General features: G+C 41.8%; 3 protein-coding genes across 4 annotated transcripts; all 3 read right to left on the bottom strand.

The window, feature by feature from the left end:
• Window positions 1-6781: 6781 nt before the first annotated feature.
• LOC307074836 (membrane-spanning 4-domains subfamily A member 6C-like) lies at window positions 6782-14733 on the bottom strand. Of its 2 annotated transcripts, none has more exons than XM_079735216.1 (7): window positions 14642-14733; window positions 11233-11419; window positions 10185-10304; window positions 9675-9731; window positions 9068-9271; window positions 8371-8493; window positions 6782-7542 (listed from the first exon to the last, which is right to left on the bottom strand). In XM_079735216.1, exons 1-7 carry the CDS (start codon window positions 14683-14685, stop codon window positions 7489-7491), a joined length of 789 nt encoding a protein of 262 aa, XP_079591342.1. In that variant the 5' UTR covers window positions 14686-14733; the 3' UTR covers window positions 6782-7488. The 2 variants fall into 2 exon arrangements, with proteins under 2 accessions (XP_079591342.1, XP_079591343.1); XM_079735217.1 differs by having other exon boundaries at window positions 14589-14720.
• A 181-nt stretch (window positions 14734-14914) lies between these two features.
• LOC307090127 (1-phosphatidylinositol phosphodiesterase-like) lies at window positions 14915-22887 on the bottom strand (the record flags this gene model as incomplete). Its single annotated transcript, XM_079756675.1, has 2 exons — window positions 14915-15441; window positions 22396-22887. 2 exons carry the CDS (start codon window positions 22885-22887, stop codon window positions 14992-14994), a joined length of 942 nt encoding a protein of 313 aa, XP_079612801.1. The 3' UTR covers window positions 14915-14991.
• Window positions 15823-22084, bottom strand: LOC307086925 (membrane-spanning 4-domains subfamily A member 6C-like). Its single transcript, XM_079752271.1, has 7 exons — window positions 21935-22084; window positions 20461-20647; window positions 19266-19382; window positions 18548-18604; window positions 17954-18157; window positions 16883-17005; window positions 15823-16225 (listed from the first exon to the last, which is right to left on the bottom strand). The coding sequence occupies exons 2-7, from the start codon at window positions 20635-20637 to the stop codon at window positions 16172-16174; spliced, it is 732 nt and encodes a 243-aa protein (XP_079608397.1). The 5' UTR covers window positions 20638-20647; window positions 21935-22084; the 3' UTR covers window positions 15823-16171.
• Window positions 22888-24324: the final 1437 nt, after the last annotated feature.

The raw sequence follows: 24324 nt of genomic DNA, 5'->3' as shown, positions 1-24324 counted from the left end.
TCGTCATCGTCAACTTTCTCAACCATGCCAATGTAACGGACGCTCCTGTGTTTGGTTGCAAAGTTAACTATGACAAAGTCACCCACGGACAGATCTGTGTTTCCTGGATCACTTCTCTCATCCTCAGAGCTCTCTTCGTCAGACACATCATCAAGTGGGACAGGGACATCACTCTCCTCAGAGCTGCTAACTACGATTTTCTTTTTTGATATATATATATATTTACTCTGTAGTTTTATTTAAGGCTGTAGCCCTTCCAATGGATGTTGTCTCTGGAGTTAGGACAGAGAGACGGCGACGTGCTAGGAAGCTGCCAAACCAATCTGCACCTAGAGTAGACAATTCATTAGATTTAGCTTTGTGGCTATTAGCTCATGTGATCTCTTGCACACCCTAGCCTACCTGCACATTGTGTCTTTGTCCAATTGGCAGTGACAGGGATATTGTTTTTCTCTGCATATTCAAACGCCATTTGACGGCACTTAACTGGAGGAAGGCCATGGAACTGGTCAGCTAGTTGTTTCAAGTGTTGGGCAAGCTCCTCCTCCATCTCATCTGTGAATATTCTCTTTGCCTCAGCTACTGCACCCCAGGCTACTGATTTTACTTCCCCTTTCTCTTTTTTCTTCATGAATCTTAGGAGGCTTGACTTGTCAATATTTCTGTCCCTTGCAGTTGCTCTTAAAGACATCTTCCCTTTCTTGACCTCAGCGGCTGCACTCTGCACCTCCTCAAGGGATGTTTTGCCCCAAGTTGTCTTCCTGCTGTATTGCCTTGGCATGATGGTTTTTCTACAATGTTTATGACATTAAAAATAAAATGTATGCAATGTAATATTACATAAAAATATGTTTAAGACTAAACTTAACTTGTGCCTCATGGTGGGCTAAAGTGAGACACTGTCTCACTTTACCCCACAGCATTCGTCTCACTTTACCCCACCAACACCATTTTAGAAAAAACGACCTCTCTTAGTAATTCAGGCTAATCTTCAGCTAGCATCATCACATGGATTTATATTTTGGTAGTTCATCAACATGTATGATATAAGTTTTTCTACCTGAATCAATTTGCTTTGGCACAACAGTTAATTAAGTTGATAGCAAGAAAATGTACTTTTACATGCAAAAAAAAATATTTTTGTGAAAAAAACATGCTTACCACAGCACCAGGATGTTCTCTACTTCATGGCCAAGGGGAAATGGGAGTGGCTTGAAAACATAATGGTCACATGACCACAAATGTGTACCGTTGCCTAGATACAGGGGGTGTCTCACATTACCCAATGTGTCACACTACCCCGTTCTCCCCTACTGGTTAAATTCATCAGTACAACCTGTTTCATCAATTCACTAATGCCACTAGTTTAATTTAGTAGCATCAATTTTGTTCAATACTGGTTTCATTAATTATCCAGTAGGTGGTCTAATTCACTAGTAGGCCTGCCACTGGTTTAATTACTTGTTCAGTTCACCATTGTGTTGAATGAATAATAAAAAAACAACTAATGCCTATTCAAACTTCACAAGTTTGCATAGGCATTACCTTACATTTATTTAGCAGCCGCTTTTGTGCAAAGCTATTTGTAAGTGCATTAACAGATGAAGATAAGTGTTACAATATAGACACAAGAGGTAGAGAGATCTGGCTCTATATATATCTCTTTTTAATTTTTTGCATAAATAATGTAAAGTTATCGAACAAACAACAGTATGATAACCATTTAACAATCTTAACCGGTGAAACTGAAACTACTATTGAATCCCCTTAGCATTGGTGCAGTGCAGTTTAGTGAAGCTTTGGGTTGTTTGGGGTGGTTCGTCATTCCTTCTTTCAGGGACCTACACTGTCCTCTGCTGGCCATTACAGACATATCTATGAACCACTTAGATCCCCACCGTCCATATTTAACCCAGAGAGGGAGGCATCTAGTGCAAACTAAAGTGGCATTCGGGTCTGGTTCCCTCTGAAGCAGGGCAAAGATCACACTCAAATGAAAGAATAGAGCTGACTGTTCAAATTCTCTCAAATTCTAACAAAATCATTATCACCATAATAACTACAACTGACAAGTCATCATAACTAGTTGCTAGCATTATCATGACAACCTAGCTAGCATTATCAATACTATGTCAACTCAGTTATCACCTTACATTATCATTATCAACTAGCTAACATTATAGCTATCTAGTTAACACTAACCGGTGATTATAACCAACTTAACATTATCAATACTACCTAGCCCACATCAAAACTGCCTATCTTACATTATCATAAATATTCTTACATCATAACCGCCTAATCATAACTGACATTATCATAATTACCTAGCTAAAAGTATTGTGATTACTTAGTTAACATTATCTAAATATCAAACCCAGCAGTGTTAGTGAAACCAGCAATGAGTAACACTTTGTTATTTCACCATCTATCTAGAATAATACTGTATTTTTTTCAATACAAAGAGAGATCTGAATAGACATATTGACTATGAGTCAGCCATTGACCATGAAACATGCTCAAACAGAGAAGCCGTCAGGATCAGTAAGAACGATAGGAATGTATTCATGATAGGAAACGATAGCGTTTCTTGTCCCAACCACCAGTGGGGTAAGGTGAAACGAGCCGCATCTCTTATTTTACAGAATATAACATTTTAGTCAATATTGATGTGAAATAAGGATTTTTATTTTTATTTTTAAACAGAAACACAAAGAGACATTGTGCATTAATTGCAAGGATACACATATATATAATATTTATAGACAGAGAAAATAGTATGTTATACATATTTTTCATAAATCAGGACATTGTTATTAGTCTTCAAATGGTGAATAACTATTTAATAATTCAAGTTATTTAATTAGTTAATAATTTGTGCAATCTGACATGATGAAGTGATATATGTCTGGTATATTTACGTTGACATAAGAGAAATCTGGAGAGAGACAGAGAGACTTATATGGTGATGCATTTTGTAGGGAGGGACTCCGGCAATTTCATCTCAGCATTCCGACGACACTGAAATCAAATATTCTTCTTACAACAACTAGTTATCACAACTTGACATAGTAAACAATGTCTGGCCTGACTATGGTAGGCCTACAGTGTGTGTCTAACCCTAATCCTAACCCTTACCCAGACTTTATGGTAGAAACAGTAAGCTATCAGATTGTTAAGACTACGGTGTTGTCTGACTGTATGGTAGTAACAGCATGTTATCTGACTGTATGGCCGGTCTACAGTGTGTTGCCTGACTGTATTTTAGTAACAGTGTGTTGTCTTACTGTATGGTAGATCTACAGTGTGTTGGCTGACTGTAAGGTAGAGCTATAGTGTGTTGGCTGACAGTATGGTAGACCTACAGTGTGTTGGCTGACTGTATGGTACTAACATTGTATTGTTTGACATTATGTTTGGTTTCACCTTGTTATGTTCCCTGGGCCGTATCAAAGCCTCAAGCCCCAGAATTGTGGTGCTGAGGCTGACACACAGTTGGAGGATTGTCAGGATGATCAGCAGGATGTCCATCATAGAGAGCAGACCCTGGTGGCCAACACAGAAAACAGCCTCTAATTCAACGCTAGTTAAACACTACATCATGACTTTAACTAATCTTTCCATTATATATTGCTCTTTCTATAGCCTTAACGCTTTCACAAGTACATTATCTGCGGAAGTTGTACATATAGAGGTTAGGGATAGGATTAGGCTTGAGTCACCTCAGCAATGTGTGCCATAGTTATGCATTCGTCCTGAAGGTCCTGGTTGAGTCGGGCGTGCAGCAACTCCAGGGCGCTGTCGCTGTCGCCATGATGGTGATCAGCGTAACCATGGTGACGAACATCATAGGGTTTGCGGGTGGAGGGCGAAGGACACATCCAGGTGAGAGAGGAGTGACTCAGATCGATGGCGTACAGAACGATCCCCGTGATGGCCAAGATGGCTCCACATATGTTCACAGCCACAGTGAAACCCACCTAGCGAGGACAAAAAGTCACCTGCCATCCACTAGAACTGTTTTGCCACTCTGTTTCCTATTATTGAAATTGTAATGGATACAGCACTATGCTAGGAAGGGGAACAGAGAGTTCTAGATAGTAGTTATGTGCTATGAAGGAAGAGTTCCCCAAACTACGTGTGTCCTACAGAGGAAGGGAACTCAGTGGCTTGTAAACATCATGGAGGTAGGTGTCTCCTACAGATGAAGAAGGTAGGTAGACCTACCAGGACGGCGGAAGGATAGTCTCCAGACAGGACACAGAGGATTCCAGCAACCAGGAACTGCAGACAATGTCAGAGTAAACACACAACAACCTCAACTTTCCAAAGTCCAAGTTAAAAAACCCCTTTTGAGGTGTTGAAGAGATGTCACGTTGTGGACCGGATATCATGATATTGAGGCAATGTCATGGTGCTGTGGTGATGTCATGATGTTGAGGGGATTTCATGCTGTCATTGTAAGATCCTGATGTTCAGGGGATGACCTCGTGTTGAGATGTGTAGGTGATTTGATGGTGTTGAGGTGATGTCATAGCGTTGAGGTGATGTCATGGTGCTGTGATGATGTCATGGTGCTGTGGTGATGTCATGGTGCTGTGGTGATGTCATGGTGTTGAGGTCACGTCATGGTGCTGTGGTGATGTCATGGTGTTGAGGTCACGTCATGGTGCTGTGGTGATGTCGCCGGTGCTACGGTAATGTCATTGGTGCTATGGTGATGTCATGGTGCTGTGGTGATGTCATAGTGTTAAAGTGATGTCATGGTGTTGAGGACGCACCACGGCACCCAGCCAGTAGGGGGCTCCCAGCTGGGTCAGGTCTCCAGGACGAGTGCTGGTTCGACCAGGACCCAGGCCCACCGTCACCAGGCCGACCAGGATCTGGATGGTCTAAACATTTATGCACAACCATCAACATATTGCTACCAGGTACCCTTACCCATAGAACTGTAGTAGTGTGCGTATAGTACCAGGTACCCTTACCCCTACAACTGTAGTAGTGTGCGTATAGTACTAGGTACTCTTACCCCTACAACTGTAGTAGTGTGCGTATAGTACCAGGTACCCTTACCCCTACAACTGTAGTTGTGTGCGTATAGTACTAGGTACCCTTACCCCTACAACTGTAGTTGTGTGCGTATAGTACTAGGTACCCTTACCCCTACAACTGTAGTAGTGTGCGTATAGTACCAGGTACCCTTACCCCTACATCTGTAGTAGTGTGCGTATAGTACCAGGTACCCTTACCCCTACAACTGTAGTTGTGTGCGTATAGTACTAGGTACCCTTACCCCTACAACTGTAGTTGTGTGCGTATAGTACTAGGTACCCTTACCCCTACAACTGTAGTAGTGTGCGTATAGTACCAGGTACCCTTACCCCTACATCTGTAGTAGTGTGCGTATAGTACCAGGTACCCTTACCCCTACAACTATAGTTGTGTGCGTATAGTACCAGGTACCCTTACCCCTACAACTGTAGTAGTGTGCGTATAGTACCAGGTACTCTTACCCCTACAACTGTAGTAGTGTGCGTATAGTACTAGGTACTCTTACCCCTAGAACTGCTGGAGAACTGATGAGGAGCCCAGGAGTCAGAGTGCAGCAGAGACGCTTCAGGTTCCGAACAAGAGCGTCCAGCAGGGCCTGACACAAGCCCGGGAGGGCCCAGGGGCACAGGCGGGGGGGCTTCTGAGGGCCCCAGCCTCTGGCCAAGAATCTAGACATTGGCTGTTTTTCAGAGAAAATCACTTAAAAAAAAAAGGATGATAAGATAGAATTCATTCCTCCAGGGGAATTCAGGCTCTGTATTGTTTCTTATCAACACTCTCTCTCTCTCTCTCTCTCTCTCTCTCTCTCTCTCTCTCTCTCTCTCTCTCTCTCTCTCTCTCTCTCTCTCTCTCACACACACCTCACACAACTCACATGTACACACATGGCACATGTTAACACACACACACACACACACACACACACACACACACACACACAGCAACACATTAGAACAAACACACACTCACAAATACACACACACACCCACTTCACACAGTACATGTACACACAAACAGCACATGAAGCACACACACACACACACACACACACACACACACACACACACACACAGGAACACATGAGAACAAACACACACTAACAGAAATACACACACACACACGCACACGCACACACACACACACACTCACACCTACATACACAAACACAGCAGCACACATACATTAATCCCACACTAAAGTTGTTACCTGAGTATTAGCAGGGTCCAGAGAACAGGAGACCTGTTATCCAGCAGTGGAAGACCTAAGAGGAGAGCTGAATGTCTGGACCAGCACCACAGATGAGTAGCTCCTCCCCTGCATAGCACCGCCCCCATTTAGCCTCTCCTCTTCATAGCCCCTCCTTCAATTAAGCTCCTCCCCTGCATAGCACCGCCCCCATTTAGCCTCTCTTCATAGCCCCTCCTCCAATTAAGCTCCTCCCCTGCATAGCACCGCCCCCATTTAGCCTCTCCTCTTCATAGCCCCCCTTCAATTAAGCTCCTCCCCTGCATAGCACCGCCCCCATTTAGCCTCTCCTCTTCATAGCCCCTCCTTCAATTAAGCACCTCCCCCTCATAGCACCGCCCCCATTTAGCATCTCCCCTTCATAGCCCCTCCTTCAATTAAGCTCCTCCCCTGCGTAGCCTCTCCCTCACGCAAGATTACAAGATAATTATCACACATATTACTATTATAATATTGCTTCTTACAAATGCAAAGACAACTCAAATCATTTTGTATTCAAATTTATTATCATTCAGTCATAAAATACAAATATATGTACATTGTACATGAATTTATTTTCTGTTTAACGTGATTAGCATTGTCAAGATATGTTTTACTAAAGCCGGTTATATTGAAGTAATATGTCAGAAAAACTAAAACCTCTACAGCTTAGAGCCAGAACCACGATCCCTATAGGTAATTTCTTACATATCTTCCCTTTATTACACGGCTCTTCTCAATACTGTGGAATGCTCCGTTCACTTGCATGGGCCTTCACAACTTCCGGCGGTGAAATATTTTTGTATAATTCACTGTTGCTAAGCATATAATGACAGCTGTCAAGGAAAGTGGATTTTTTTCCCTCTGATGCACGTCTTTGGTATCACTCCGCAAGTAGTCCAGTAACTTATCAACCCCAGCGTATTCGGTTGCTAAGTGACGTCAACGTCTTTGGCGGACTATTCTCTGCTGATCAACACTGCGAATGGTAATTGTAAAAAGACGTCGCCGGTCATTATCGGGAAAATTAGCCCTGAAAGGGCTTATTTTCCCGATAATGACCGGAGTTCTATACATTATCCCTTACGTATTTCAGATGGAATTATAAGCTATGACATTCTGTATTGAATTAGTTACCTGTATTTAATATAGGATGATAATATATGATGTAGTATTGCCCCTGGCTGCAGTACCAATGTTGGCCTCACAGCCTCAGTAGGCAGGCTTCTCAGTCAGCAGAGGTGTGTAGTGTTCGATGTCTTCACTCTACACACACAGACACACACACACAGGACAAGACATTATGATCTTAATTGTTAGAATTAGATTGTGTTAATATAACAGCATTAGACAAGATAAGTCCATTGTATATTTGGTGGTCCTCCTCCTCCTAACTGTAAATTGTTCTCCTCCTTACTGAACCTGGTCGTCCTCCTAACTGCACCTGGTTCTCCTCCTCCTAACTGAACCTGGTTCTCCTCCTCCTAACTGAACCAGGTTCTCCTCCTCCTAACTGTACCTGGTTCTCCTCCTCCTAACTATACCAGGTTCTCCTTCTCCTATCTGTACCAGGTTCTCCTCCTCCTAACTGAACCTGGTTCTCCTCCTCCTAACTGAATCTGGTTCTCCTCCTCCTAACTGAACCTGGTTCTCCTTCTCCTATCTGAACCAGGTTCTCCTCCTCCTAACTGTGCCAGGTTTTCCTCCTCCTATCTGTACCAGGTTCTCCTCCTCCTAACTGAACCTGGTTCTCCTCCTCCTAACTGAACCTGGTTCTCCTCCTCCTAACTGAACCTGGTTCTCCTCCTCCTATCTGAACCAGGTTCTCCTCCTCCTATCTGTACCAGGTTCTCCTCCTCCTAACTGTAGCTGGTTCTCCTCCTCCTAAATGTACCAGGTTCTCCTCCTCCTATCTGTACCAGGTTCTCCTCCTCCTAACTGAACCTGGTTCTCCTCCTCCTATCTGTACCAGGTTCTCGTCCTCCTAACTGAACCTGGTTCTCCTCCTCCTAACTGAACCTGGTTCTCCTCCTCCTAACTGAACCTGGTTCTCCTCCTCCTAACTGAACCTGGTTCTCCTCCTCCTATCTCTACCTTTTTCTCCTTCTTGAAGCCCTTTTTTATGGCTTTGATTCCCAGGACGACGCAGGAGATGGAAAGACAGAGCTGGAGAACTGAGAGAATGATCAGTAGACCGTTGACTCCGCGTAGAATCGCCTGCAATACAAACATCACATAATATTATGAATATTAATACAAATAATAATAACCTGCTAGAAGTACCTGGAACACGAACACCAATTTATATTATGAAGATTAATGCAATTAATAATAAAATGCTTGAACCCCCTGAAGCATATCACAACAGTATTTTAATAACCATAAGTATACACTGTTAGTTAAGGATAGTTTCGCTATTTTGGACCAAAAGGCCTATTCACAGACTTTCGGGTATGTTTCTTTTACATCCATTATATTTTGTGCATGTTTCACACAAAATATAATGGATGTAAAAGGGGCATTTGTTTTTAAATAAATAGTTATTCAAAAAGTTCAGGGGGCATTGATATGTTTCACATTGTTTTTTTTTATATATTGTGTATTAATAATAGCTAGATATAGTGTATTAACAATAGTGAGATCAAAATAGTTAGATATAGTGTATTAATAAAAGTGAGGATTATAATTGTATGATAAAGTGTAATCGTAATATTGAGATAATAATAGGATGACATATAGTAAATTCAAGTGTATGAATAATGAGATCATAAATAATGATATTAATAATGACCTTGATGATGCTGAGGCCCTCAAGACATTTCTCCATATCCGGATTGTAGGCGATGGCGGTATCCCTGCTGTCGTAGTGGTAGTAGTAGTGGTAATCCTCGCAGAGCCAACTCATGTGTATCAAAGCCAGGTTGATGGAGTTCATCACCACGGCTGTGATGGAGAACCCTATTCCAGACAGTTGAGCAGTCACACTGAACACCATCTGGAAATACACAACTCAAACTTTACACACCTGGACATACACAACTCAAACTTTACACACCTGGACATAAACAACTAGTGGTTAACAAACCTGGACATACACAACTAGAACTTTACAAACCTGGACATACACAACTAGAACTTTACACACCTGGACATACACAACTAGAAGTTGACACCCCTGGACATAAAACGTTTTTACATTGCCAAATATGCCCGCATTTTTCCTGGCACGGTCCGCGCGTTTACACTGACCGAGGTAATATACCGGTTTGATTTCGCACCTCGATTTACCCTCTCGGACCCTACACATATTGGGGGTTTCATTTTCATGTAAATGCAATTAGACGGCTTCGCGGTTCCAGGGGCGGGACTTGGGAAGAAGTGTTGCGCTTGAGACTCACCAAACAAAGACTGGGAAACTTCTCAGACAGGATGCACAGGAGGCCAAACACGATGAACTGAAGGGAAGAAAAACATGAGATCACTAATGTGTGTGTGTAGTATGCGTAGAGAACTGAATACTATAATGAGTAGTATAATGAGTAGTAAACTGAATACTATAATGAGTAGTATAATGAGTACTAAACTGAGTTCTACGATGAGTAGTATAATGAGTAGTAAACTGAGTACTGTAATGAGTAGTAAACTAAGTACTATAATGAGTAGTAAACTGAGAACTATAATGAGTAGTAAACTGAGTACTATAATGAGTAGTAAACTAAGTACTATAATGAGTAGTAAACTAAGTACTTTAATGAGTAGTAAACTAAGTACCATAATGAGTAGTAAACTGAGTACTATAGTGAGTAGTAAACTGAGTACTATAATGAGTAGAAAACTAAGTACTATAATGAGTAGTAAACTGAGTACTATAGTGAGTAGTATAGTGAGGAAGAGGATGTTCTCCTCACCAGGGACCCCATCCAGAAGGGGAAGTAGCCGGAGGCCCATAACTGGTAGCTTGACGACCCGTTGGTAGAGAGGACGACTCCAAGACCAATGTTGATCAGGCCCACCATCACCTGCATCGCCTGACAATTCACACACCTTTAGTTGTTCAAATCCCACCTGACTTCTGATGGTAAAAAAAACAGAACGATTTCCATGCCTTCTCTCTAAGACAAAGCTCACACTACATAACTCTAGCCGCGATTCTTGCATCAAAGATCTCAGGGTTAGCCCCGGATCATCTCAAACTATTTTGATTGTGTCAGGTTTCCCAGCTAGTCTGCAGTCGTTCTACTAGAATTTCACCAATGACCGAGTGCACAACATACCCATAATACCAATATACAATGTCGTTGACCAATGCAGCCGATTGAATTTGGCTAGTGGATTTGTCAGCCGATTGGATTTGGCATTTGGAATATTCATTGATGAGATTATAGCCTGTTATCGACATTTGCAATTCTTTAAAAACGAAATACTGGTAAATACCCAATGTATACATGCATGTGTCCTCCTGAAACATGCACTGATCATTTGTTGAAACGAACAATAAAATAGACGTCTTGTGTTGGAATGTTGGTTGAACCAGATCACCCCAAACCCAGCCATGTTTGGAGTGCTGTGCTCCGAACATGACAGAAACAACAGAGGATGTATTGGTTAAAACCAACCAGGAGTTACAAGAGGTGGATTCAAATGTTTATTTTGTAGCTTATCAATAAAGTTTTTCATGACAACACAAATGCGTCAGTACAGTGGGCACTTTAAATAACCCATTTGATATTGAAAGTGTGTGCTATCTTAACGCCTTGTGTTCATACATGATCATACAGAGCACAGGAGGCACACATGTTGCTAGAGGTGAACTCACCCTAGAGCTGATTGGGAGGGGTGAACTCACCCCCAGAGCTGAGTGGGAGGTGTAAACTAACCCCCAGTGCTGAGTGGGAGGTGTAAACTAACCCCCAGAGCTAAGTGGGAGTGGGAGGTGTAAACTAGGTGTTAACTCACCCCCAGAGCTGAGTGGGAGGTCCCCAGGACTAAGCGAAGTTTCTGGGACACGTTGCAGCACACCGGGCTGTAGCAGAGTGCCTTCAGGATCTGACACAGCGGAGGACAAGCGCTTCCAGGGTCAGAGGTCATGGTCATCACTGTCACCCCCTCGCTTTTGGTCATGGACACAGACATGATGTCCCTCCTGGAATAAACAAAAACCATGAGCTTTCTATGCAACAATGGAATATCGGGTTAGGGTGGGGGGGGGGACCATCTTATTCAGATGGTCTTATATTTGATGAGGGCATAGTACCGTCTCTACAGTACAAGACTCTACTCATTGCAACAAATGCACACAAAATCCTGTAACCATGGCGCAGTAGCATGTGTATCCTACAATAGTCTTCTTCCTTTTTATTTTTTTTCTTTGGTTCGGCTGGGCTTGCATCAGGACAACGGCATCATGTGCGTCCTCCTTTCTCGTTACTCCAGTCGAGCAGCGAGTTTCTGTTCACAGTGGTGTAGCCAGGTACGGAAGGGGTGTCAGGGATTTTTCTCAGGTAGTCCCCTAGAACCAGATTGAATGCTTCCAGTGAAGTGACAGTGCTGTTGGACTTTGGGAGCAAGTTCCACAGACGGGAAGCCTTTATCTTGAATGAGTTCTCGTAGACTGTTCTTCTGAGATCTGGGCCTTGTTGCTCACGGCGGGTAGAATCGTCCGGATCCCTAGTCGGCTGTGCTCGCAGAACACCATGTTGTTTGGTGCTAGTCCATTCAGCATTTTCCAGACGTGGATAATACAGTATCGTTCCCGTCTTCTTTGCAGGGATAGGAGTTTCAGCTTCTTAAGGCGTTCCCAGTAGTCCAGGTCTTGGCAGCCTGCAACCTTCTTTGTGAAGTTTCGCTGGACGTTCTCTAAAGCTTTGATATCTTGGCCTTTGGAGGGGCACCATACTGGGCAACCATACTCGAGTTGGCTCCTTACCATTGTTTTGAAAAGTGTCATCATGATAAAGGGTGATCGATCTCTGAATACACTGAGCGCCCAAGCGGCCATGGTCCTTGCACTCTTGACATTCTGGTCAATGTGGGACGACCACGAGCGATCATTCGACAGAAGGACGCCAAGGTCCCGGAGAACTTCTGTTTGGCTCGATGACATGTCCTTGGGAGGTGACATACTGCTTGCAGCTTGACGCGAAGGGTAGCTGATGTAGAAGTGATGAGCTGTTTAGGACGTAGTTGAGGACTTCAAACTTCTTCTCATGAAGCAGCATGTTGTTGGCTTGGGACCATTTTATGACAAGCCACAGATCTTCTTGAAGCAGTGATATGCTCTGCATTCCGCTGATGGTTTTGACTAGCTTCGTGTCATCTGCGAAGCTTTACATTTACATTTACATTTAGGGCATTTAGCAGACGCTTTTATCCAAAGCAACTTACAATAAGTGCATTTGTCATAAGAAGTGAAACAATATATCGCTGTCGATACAGTAAAGATGTTCATAGAACCAAGTGCAAGTATTACAATCGCTAGGCTAACCCATTCCCTGTGTAAAGCAACGATAGCAGCTACTGTAGATGCTACACAATTAAGTACCTTGAATAAGTGCAATGTGCAAGTGCCAGGACGTACAACATTCAATGGTGGCTGTGCATTGGTTTCTATGCAGAGTCGAGGTGAACTCTGAACAGGTGAGTTTTGAGTCTTTTGCGGAAGCTGGTGAGCGACTCTGCGATCCTGACATCGGTAGGGAGCTCGTTCCACCACTGAGGTCCCAAAACAGAGAAAAGTTGTGACTTCGCTGATCAACCTTTGCTTTCTCTTAGCGATGGCGGTACCAGACGTCCAGCTGAGGTAGTTGAGCGGAGGGATTGAGCTGGGGTGTGTGGCTTTACTAATGCTTGGAGGTAGGCAGGGGCAGTTCCATCGACTGCCTTGTATGCCAGTACCATCATCTTGAATCTGAAGCTCAATCCTTTGCTGTGTTTCAGCACTTCAATGAGGTCGTTGATGTAAAGGATGAAGAGAATGGGCCCGATAACTGTTCCTTGTGGAACTCCACTCATGACAATGCGGAACGTAGACTTTTCCCTCTGCTACAACAATTTGGATACGAGCTCTGAGGAATTCCTTTATCCAGTTGTAGACTTTTCTCTTGATGCCGTACTTCCTTAGTTTGGCTAACAGGATGTTGTGGTCGACTTTATCAAACGCTTAAGCGTAGTCGAGGTAGATGGTGTCGACTTCTTCTCCGTTGCTAAGGCACTGAAGGATATGGTCAACGTGGTTGATCATTTGGGTGAGGCAGCTCCTCTGTTTCCTGAAGCTGCGCTGACTCTCGTTGAGGAGTTTGTAGTCTTCTAGGTGGGACACCATGTGGTTTCTGATAAATCTCTCAAAGGTCTTGATAAGATGCGAGGTGATAGGAACCGGACGATAGTTGGAAGGGTCCGTCTTGTTACCCTTCTTGAAGAGAGAGTGTGTTGAGTTTTCAGGGACGATGTTATGCTTGCCTTTCCAGTGAATCTGTCCACATCAATTTGAGTGGGATGATAAGCCTTGGTTCATTTAGACAAGTACATATTTTAAGCAATTATGATGAAACATTTACTTTTATTGGTTGCAACAGTAAAATAAGGAAATTATATCTTCCCTCATCAACGATTATGAATGTGAAATGTTTTGGCCGTTACTTTTATAAAGACTTTCAAATTGGATTTTGAATAGTTTCCACACTGCCCAGGTCTATATAATCTCATCATTCAATGGCAGGATTTACAAAAATGTTATCATATTTGAAAGTTGTGAGATACATTTCACGTGTAAAACTTCTGACATTATGGGGTAATTCATTTGTTAAACATTCTGTAAATATGAATCCCAATATATTATATTTTTGTATTTGTTCAAATTAACCTCCTGTTATATACTTTTCTCTGTTCAACCCAACCCCAAATATAAGTTGATGTTCTGAGTATATTTTACTAGGTTTAATAGGTTTATTCCAATGGAAAGTATTCATAATCAACAGTTTTAAATATCAAGTGTTGGCTGACACATGATTGCTACACTGGTTGACAAACAGCCCGACATGGCCGTTTATATACACCATCCTGTTCGTATCCCAACATCGGATCAGGAAAAATGGAATCATCCTTTTTAAATTAACTTTTATAAATGGATTCTCAATCTAAACAATCGCATGGTGTAGGTTTATGACCAAGACAATTATTATCAAGAAAGTAATTTTTTCAACACAATTTTTATAATTTTAAGAAACTACATTTGTTCCTCAAAATAAATGCAACCTTGTGAAAACGAAACCAAAAAGCAACTTCTGCCACACAGTGAAGTGGATTCATCTTACCTGTGCGGTTTGAGTATTTCTGTAATTTAACAAAGATTTCGCCTGTTACTAACTGAATGTTTAGTCTGACTTCCTTATTGCGCACTTCGTAGATCATAACATCAAACCCAGACCGAGACCAATCGCTCCCCGGTAGAACCGCCCCCTTTTATCCAAACCTTAACCCGTTATATTCTTATACCGTCAAAAGAATAACAATAAAACACAAAACAAGTCCGGCTTGTGAAACTTTTATTTGAATGAAGTTAAGTAAATAATCCAGCCAACATACAATAGTCGAGAAATGTAGGCCAACCAATTATCTTTTTCTTTTATTTGTATTAGAATTGTTAAAACACCAATCAGTTATTTGAAATGATAATACTGATTGATTAACATCAGATAGGAATCCTGAGCCATGTTCTTAATACCACTTTGAGTTGATGATAGTTTGGATGAGGTCGAACCCAGGGAAGTCCATAGCGAGCACCCCAATTGGTCTGGGGTGGTTGGGGGTGTACTGACTCAGGAAGTGGTCCAGCCAGGGGTTCACCTTCTCCGCCACGCGCCGGGGGTTTAAAAACATCCCCCAGAAGGTTCCGAACCCTGTGCCGCTGGAGTGGCTCACCACGATGTTATCTCCTCTGCACTCGGCCGCCGCTTGCTTCAGCACTTTGGCCAGCGAGTCCTCCTTGTCCTTGATCTCCGACACGCGTTCGTCTCCGCTCCCCTCCGCCAGCAGGGGCACTCCCAGGGCGAAGGAACTCTTCTGGACCAGCACCACCTTCCCCCGGACCTCCCTCATGGTGGGCATGCCAGAGCTCACCCAGACGCGCTGCTCCGGCCCCATCAGGTCCTGCACAATGCGGGAACACTAGTAGGACTCCATGCTGGGAGTGGTAGATCTGCGTGGTCGTTGAAGAACTGATGGCAATCGACCCCATACAGCAATGTAGTTATGACAGAATATAGTAATTGAATAATGAATATATTAATATAATGGTTTAATATTTCACAATGTTACAGTATGATGTAACATGATACGATATTATAACGTGATACAGGATAGATATTTCATAATAATGTAGCCTGATTGGCATTGTGCTAATAAGTATATTAAACTATAGTTGAATAGTATCTTGTTAACATTACAATAAGGAAAGCCAAGAAAGAATGAATAACAGTTTTGTCTTAATTGCTGCTCCTGTTGGAAGGAGTTATAATATTGCTTCATGCAAATGCAAAGACAAATCCATTCATTTTGTAATCAAATTTATTATCATTAATTCATAAAATACAAATATATGTATTGTAAATGAAGTTATATTCTGTTTAATTTGATTGGCATTGTAAAGAAAGGTTTTACGAACCGGTATTATGTTAGTAGTATGTCAGAAAAAAACGAAAACCTGAAAAGCTTAGAGCCAGAACCACAATCTGTACCTGTACGTAATGTCGCTATTACATATCTTCCCTGTATTTCATATAGAATTATAAGCTATGACAGATCTCTGTATTGAATTGGTTACCCGTATTTAATATAGGATGATAACATATGATGTAGTATTGCCCCTGGCTGCAGTACCAATGTTGGCCTCACAGCCTCAGTAGGCAGGCTTCTCAGTCAGGAGAGGTGTGTAGTGTTCGATGTCTTCACTCTACACACACACGAGCACGCACGCACGCACGCACGCACACACACACACACACACACACACACGCACACACACACAAACAGGATATTTAGGACATTAGATTGTGGTTAATATAACAGCATTAGACAAGATAAGTCCATTGTATATTTATTGTATATCTGCTGGGACAGATGGATATGGAGTACCTGGTTCTCCTGCTCCTCCTAACTGTACCTGGTTCTCCTCCTCCTATCTGTACCAGGTTCTCCTCCTCCTAACTGAACCTGGTTCTCCTCCTAACTGTACCAGGTTCTCCTCCTCCTATCTGTACCAGGTTCTCCTCCTCCTAACTGTACCAGGTTCTCCTCCTCCTAACTGTACCAGGTTCTCCTCCTCCTAACTGAACCTGGTTCTCCTCCTACTAACTGAACCTGGTTCTACTCCTCCTAACTGTACCAGGTTCTCCTCCTCCTATCTGAACCAGGTTCTCCTCCTCCTAACTGAACCTGGTTCTCCTCCTCCTAACTGAACCTGGTTCTCCTCCTCCTAACTGAACCTGGTTCTCCTCCTCCTATCTGTACCAGGTTCTCCTCCTCCTATCTGTACCAGGTTCTCCTCCTCCTAACTGAACCTGGTTCTCCTCCTCCTAACTGAACCTGGTTCTCCTCCTCCTATCTCTACCTTTTTCTCCTTCTTGAAGCCCTTTTTTATGGCTTTGATTCCCAGGACGACGCAGGAGATGGAAAGACAGAGCTGGAGAACTGAGAGAATGATCAGTAGACCGTTGACTCCGTGTAGAATCGCCTGCAATACAAACATCACATATTATTATGAATATTAATGCAAATAATAATAACCTGCTAGAACCCCCTTGAACACAAACACCAATTTATGTTATTAATATTAATGCAATTAATAAACTGCTAGAACCCCCTGGAGCATGTCACATAAATATTTATAATGATAGTATATAAGTATAGACTGTAAGTTAAAGGATAGTTTCGCTTTTTTGGACCAAAAGGCCTATTCACAGACTTTCCGGCATGTTTCAAGTGTGTAGACATCATTCCGCACAAAAATATAATGAATGTAAAAGGGGCGTTTGTTTTTAAATAAATAGTTATTCAAAAAGTTTAGGGGACTTTGATATGTTTCACATTGGTTTTTTCACTTTTTTTTGCGTGTATTTGTTAGATATAGTGTATTAACAATAGTGAGATTATAATAGTTAGATATAATGTAATAACAATAAGATAAGATAAGATAAGATATACTTTATTCATCTCAGCAGAGAAATGTAGGTGTTCCAGCAGCCAGCATACATACACAACACAACACAACACAACACATGTATACATATATATCCCACCTAAACAAAACTATGCACCCACAATACCTAGCCTAGGTCAGAAAAAGTGGAATGGATGGTCCATGTGCATAAGTATAAGTATAAGTAGCTGTTACTCAGAGATAACAGTACAAAATGTGTGCAAATATACAGGTGTGCAAATAAACAGGTGTGCAATAAACAGGTGCAAAAAAACACATATATATATAAGCATATATAAGTATATATATATATATATAGTGGTATTATAATAGATAGATATAATAGATATTGCGTATTAATAAAAGTGAGGAATATAATTGTAAGATAAAGTGTAAACATAATATTGAGATAATAATAGCAAGACATGTACTGAGTTCAAGTGTATGAATAATGAGATCATAAATAATGATATTAATAATGACCTTGATGATGCTGAGGCCCTCAAGACATTTCTCCATATCCGAGCTGTAGTTGATGGGGGTATCCGTGCTGGCCCAATGGTAGTAGTAGCTGTTATTCTTGCAGAGCCAACTCATGTGTATCGAAGCCAGGTTGATGGAGTACAGCACCACGGCTGTGATGGAGAGCCCTGTTCCAGACAGTTGAGCAGTCACACTGGACACCACCTGGACATACACAACTCAAACTTTACATACCTGGACATACACAGCTAGAGCTTTACACAACTGGACAGACATTATTAGAGCTTTACACACCTGGACTTACACAACTAGAGCTTTACACACCTGGACTTACACAACTAGAGCTTTACACACCTTGACTTACACAACTAGAACTAGACCTGGACATAGACAACTAGTCTTATGCGTGCCTTTTTCACGGCATGTTCTGCACGTTCACACTGACCGAGGTAATATACCGGCTTGATTTCGCACCCCAATTTACCCTCTCGGACCCTATATATATTGGGGGTTTCATTTTCATGTAAATGCGATAAGACGGCCTTGCGGTTCCAGGAGCAGGAATTGGGTAGAGGTGTTGTGCTTGAGACTCACCAAACAAAGACTGGGAAACTTCTCAGACAGGATACACAGGAAGCCAAAAACGATGAACTGGAGGGAAGAAAATACATGAGAGCACCTATGTGTGTGTGAGTAGTGAACTGAATACTATAATGAGTACTATAATGAGTAGTAAACTGAGTACTACAACGAGTAATATAATGAGTAGTAAACTGAGTTCTACAATGAGTAGTATAATGAGTAATAAACTGAGTACTACAACGAGTAATATAATGAGTAGTAAACTGAGTTCTACAATGAGTAGTATAATGAGTAATAAACTGAGTACTATAATGAGTAGTATAATGAGTAGTAAACTGAGTACTACAACGAGTAATATAATGAGTAGTAAACTGAGTTCTACAATGAGTAGTATAATGAGTAGTAAACTGAGTACTACAACGAGTAATATAATGAGTAGTAAACTGAGTTCTACAATGAGTAGTATAATGAGTAATAAACTGAGTACTATAATGAGTAGTATAATGAGTAATAAACTGAGTACTATAATGAGTAGTAAACAGTACTATAGTGAGTAGTAAACTGAGTACTATAGTGAGTAGTAAACTGAGTACTATAATGAGTAGTAAACTGAGTACTATGGTGAGTAGTAAACTGAGTACTATAATGAGTAGTAAACTGAGTATTATAGTGATTAGTAAACTGAGTACTATAGTGAGTAGTATAGTGAGGAAGAGGATGTTCTCCTCACCAGGGACCCCATCCAGAAGGGGAAGTAGCCGGAGGCCCGTAACAGGTAACTTGACCAGTTGCTAGAGAGGACGACTCCAAGACCAATGTTCATCAGGCCCACCATCACCTGCATCGCCTGACAAATCACACACCTTTAGTTTGTTCAAATCCCACCTGACCTTTGATGGTAACAAAAACAGAAATATCTCCATGCCTTCTCTCTAAGACAAAGCTTACACTAAATAAATGACGTCAAAGATCTCAGGGTTAGCCCCGGATCATCTCAAACTATATCGATTGTGTCAGGATTCCCAGCTAGTCTGCAGTCACACATCGTTCTACTAGAATTTCACCAATGACCGAGGGCACAACTAACCCATAATACCAACATACAATGTCGTTGACCAACGCAGTCGATTGGAATTGGCTAGTGTTGAGACACGAAAGATAATACCATTCATGATTTTATGAAAAACATATGCAATTTTCATGAGATTATAGCCTGTTATCAACATTTGCAATACTTTGAAAATGAAATACTGGTAAATACCCAATGTACACATGCATGTGTCCTCCTGAAACATGCACTGATAATTTGTTGAAACAAACATTTAAAAAGACGTCTTGTGTTGGATCGTTGGTTGAACCAGATCATCCCGAATGCAGCCTTGTTTGGAGCGCTGCGCTCCGACCAAGACAGAAACAACCGAGGAGGTATTGGTTAAAACCAACCGGGAGTCCCAAGAGGTGGATTCAAATGTTTGTTTTGTAGCTTATCAATGAAGTTTTTCATGACAACACATGCGTCGGTACAGTGGGCACTTTAAAAAAAAGATTTAATATTGGAAGTGTGTGCTGTCTTAGCGCCCTGTGTTCATACATGATCATACAGAGCACAGGAGGTACACGTATTGCTAGAAGTGAACTCACCCCCAGAGCTGTGGGGTAGGGGTAAACTTACCACCAGAGTTGAGTGGGAGGTAAACTAACCCCCAGAGCTGAGTGGGAGGTAAACTAACCCCCAGAGCTGAGTGGGAGTGGGAGGTGTAAACTAACCCCCAGAGCTAAGTGGGAGGTGTAAACTAACCCCCAGAGCTGAATGGGAGTGGGAGGTGTAAACTAGGTGTAAACTAACCCCCAGAGCTGAGTGGTAGGGGTTAACTAACCCCCAGAGCTGAGTGGGAGTGGGAGGTGTAAACTAGGTGTAAACTCACCCCCAGAGCTGAGTGGGAGGTCCCCAGGACTGAGCGTAGTTTCTGGGATACGTTGCAGCACACCGGGCTGTAGCAGAGTGCCTTCAGGATCTGACACAGCGGAGGACAAGCGCTTCCAGGGTCAGAGGTCATGGTCATCACCGTCACCCCCTCGCTTTTGGTCATGGACACAGACATGATGTCCCTCCTGGAACAAACAAAAACCATGAGCTTTCTATGCAACAATAGAATATCCTCATCAATATCATCAATAGAATAGTGGGGGGGGGGGGGGGACGGTCTTTGTTTGATGTGGGCATAGTACAGTCTATTTCAATTTGATTGTAATTATGAAAAGTAGGAAATACAAGATAAAAGTAATGGGTACAAGACTCTACTTATTGTGACAAATGTACACAAACTCCTCTTCTCATGGCGCAGTAGCTTGAGTATACTAGAATAATAAGCCTTGGTTCATTTTGTCAAGTACATATTTTAAGCCATTATGATGAAACATTTACTTTTATTGGTTGCAACAGTAAAATCAGGAAATGATCAATTTCCTTTTTAACGATTATGAATGTGAAATGTTTTGGCCGTTACTGTTCTAAAGTCTTTCAAATTGGATCGTGAATAGTTTCCACAATGCCCAGGTCTTCATAATCTCTATATCATTCAATGGCAGGATTTACAAAAATGTTATCATATTTGAAAGTTGGGAGATACATGTCACGTGTGAAACTTCTGACATTTGGGGTATTTCATTTGTTAAACATTCTGTAAATATGAATCCAAGCAATTCATTTTAGTGTTAAAGTACATGTAGACCTACCAGTTACCAGTACAAGTAAATCGTATTTGTGTTAAATTCCTCCTGTCATAAACTTTTCTCTGTCCAACCCAATACATCCCTACAGCCCAAAAACTGCGTTGAAGTTGATGTTCTTAGTATATGATACAACATATGGTTATTTCGTTTTCCACACTGTCACCGTCATGGTTTAGTCCAATAGAAAGTATTCATAATCAACCATTTTAAATATTGTGTGTTTGCTGACACATGATCGCTACTCAAACAGCCCGACATCGCCGTTGATAGGCTATAGGCCTACACCAGATATCCTAACCGTATCCCAACATCGGAATCAGGAAATTTGTATCTAATTATTCTATACATATCTAAATATACATATCTGACTATTAAATCGGTTTCAAATCATCTCAATATTAAAGTCATTTTCTAAAGATCCTACCTCAGAAAGGTGACATTTTTGCCATTCACCTTGGTTAAATTAACAGGAGACACGCATTATAGACTATAATGAACTAACTATGATAAATGGATTCTCATTGCAAACAATCGCATGGTACATTCGAGTAGGTTTATGATGACCAAGAAAATTATTATCAAGAAAGTAATTTTTTAAACACAGTTTTTTCATAATTTTTAACCAAAGCCCAACTTCTGCCATACAGCGAAGTGGCTTCATCTCACCTGTCCGGTTTGAGTCTTTCTGTAATTTCTAAACGATTTTACCCTGACTGGACGCTATAGAACCTGTTACTAACTGAATGTTTAGTCGGACTTCCTTATTGGGAACTTCTGCTAACCCTAACCGTAACAACATCAAACCCAGACCGAGCCCAGTGCTTCCCGGTAGTACCGCCCCCCACCCCCCCTTATCAAAACCTTAACCCTTTATATTCTTATTGTTAAAAAATAACAATAAAATACAAAACAAGTCCGTTTTTTGAAACTTTTATTTGAATGAAGTCAAGTAAATAATCCAACCAACATCCAAAAATCGAGAAATGTAGGCGAACCAAATATCTTTTTCTTTTTTTATTAAAACAAATTGTAGTATTTGAATTGTTAAAACACCTATCGGTTGATTTAATTGATAATACAATCGATTGATTATATCAGATATGAATCCTGAGCCATGATCTAAATACCAGTTTCAGTTGATGATAGTTTGGATGAGGTCGAACCCGGGGAAGTCCATAGCGAGCACTCCTATGCACGGTCTGGGGTGGTTGGGGGTGTACTGACTCAGGAAGTGGTCCAGCCAGGGGTTCACCTTCTCCGCTGCTCCGCTGCTCCGTCCCCATCAGGTCCTGCACATTGCGGTGGACCCTGTCGTTCTCGGACATCTCAGAGAGGACATGGAGCAGGACCGCCTCGCTGGGGTACTGCGACAGGAAGGCCAGCGTGGTGTCCAGGACCTTCTGTAGGGTGTAATGTTGGTATATGATACCCTGCATCACGTACAGGGTGTTCCCCAACGCCAGCACCCTCAGCTCCAGGTAGCGGATACCCGCTCTCAGCTGCAGGTCCAGGGGCCAGGCCTGGTGCCGGGCCAGGGCCCCCCTGTCCAGGGACAGGCTGTCGTGGGACCCGGGGACGGATAGAGCGGACAGACGGCTGGAGTCCTCCACCGCCTTCATCCAGGGAACATTGTACGACTCTGGGAGTTGTGGATCTGACTGGTCGTTGAAGAACTGATCGTTCCCATGGCAACCGACCCTATACAGCAATGTAGTTATGATAGAACGCCGGTCATTATCGGAAAAAAAGCAGAGATGTGGACTCGAGTCACATGACTTGGACTCGAGTCAGACTCGAGTCATGATTTTAACTTCAGACTCGACTTGACAAAATTACGCATGACTTGCGACTTGACTGCTATTGACTTGAGACTTGACTCGGACTTTGCATCTTTGACTTGTAATGACTCGACATGTCTTGAGTCAAAAACATTTATTGTTTTAGGTCCGTGTACTTTGCGGCCAATGGATTTTCGTTTTGAAATGAGAAAACCAAAATCGGGAAACAAGCTGTTTCCCGATTACCATATAGAGATAGGAAAACAAAAATCCGAAAATGACCCATTTTCCGAATTTTGTTTTGATAATAGAAAACGGAAAACGGTAAAACAACCAGTTTTCTGATTTTCTTTGATGTGCTTAAACATGGACATCGGGAATTAAAATACTGCGTGGAAATCTTCTTTCTCAATTTTGCGAAGATTTTTGTGTTGTGACCCGGAAGCTATCAGTAGTTGGCGGTGTATTTAATTTGGAGCCAAGCTATCAGTAGTTGGCGGTGTATTTAATTTGGAGCCAGACATCCTTGAGACGCACCTCAAAATGGCATTGCACGAATATGCAGGTTTTATTTCAGAACACCGAAATAATGGAATGTCCTGTGGGGATATCGCCACTGCGTTATGCACCCAGTTTGGAACTACACGGGGGTTTTCCGAGAGGAATGTGCGGAGGTGGTGTGCTTAGCAGGGGCTTGTCAGGGACTTCTGCCCTGATAGTCAACTTGAAGTTGAAGTCGCTGAAGGTACTCTCGAGGTAGGTTTTTTTTTTATCATCCACCTTTCACGATTACCGCTTTTGTAAAACATACAAAGGAATGCTACTCTTACATAAAAAGCTGACCACAGTTATATGCAAAGTCGGGCATCTGACTGGTGCTTATGCAATTTTTGGATTTAATTCATAAACACGTTGGTTGTTAATCAACAGAAAATATTTCTGTATTTTTAAAAAATGCACGTCTTAATCACATTATTATCAAATGTAACATTTAGCATAAAATTTACATTTAAACTAAGATGATTTATTATTTATAATTAAATATATATATTTAAGCAATATAGTAGGCTGCGAGTGGGGTAGGTAAGGGATATTCCCACGGGTGGTGTTCGGCCGTAGGTAACAGAAGGTAACAATATCCCTTACCTACCCCACTCGCACGAGTACTATATTGCTTTTATAAAACAATTTTATATTCAACCAATTAACATTTCAACACGAAGTTATTGATTTAAAAAATGTTAATTTCACCATTGTTTCTCCGCAACAAAAAATAGT

The sequence above is a fragment of the Pollachius pollachius genome (assembly GCF_949987615.1).
Source record: "Pollachius pollachius genome assembly, chromosome: 1".
Lineage (NCBI taxonomy): Eukaryota > Metazoa > Chordata > Actinopteri > Gadiformes > Gadidae > Pollachius > Pollachius pollachius.
The sequence above is the reverse complement of the archived record's forward strand: the minus strand, read 5'-3'. Positions and strand labels throughout refer to the sequence as shown.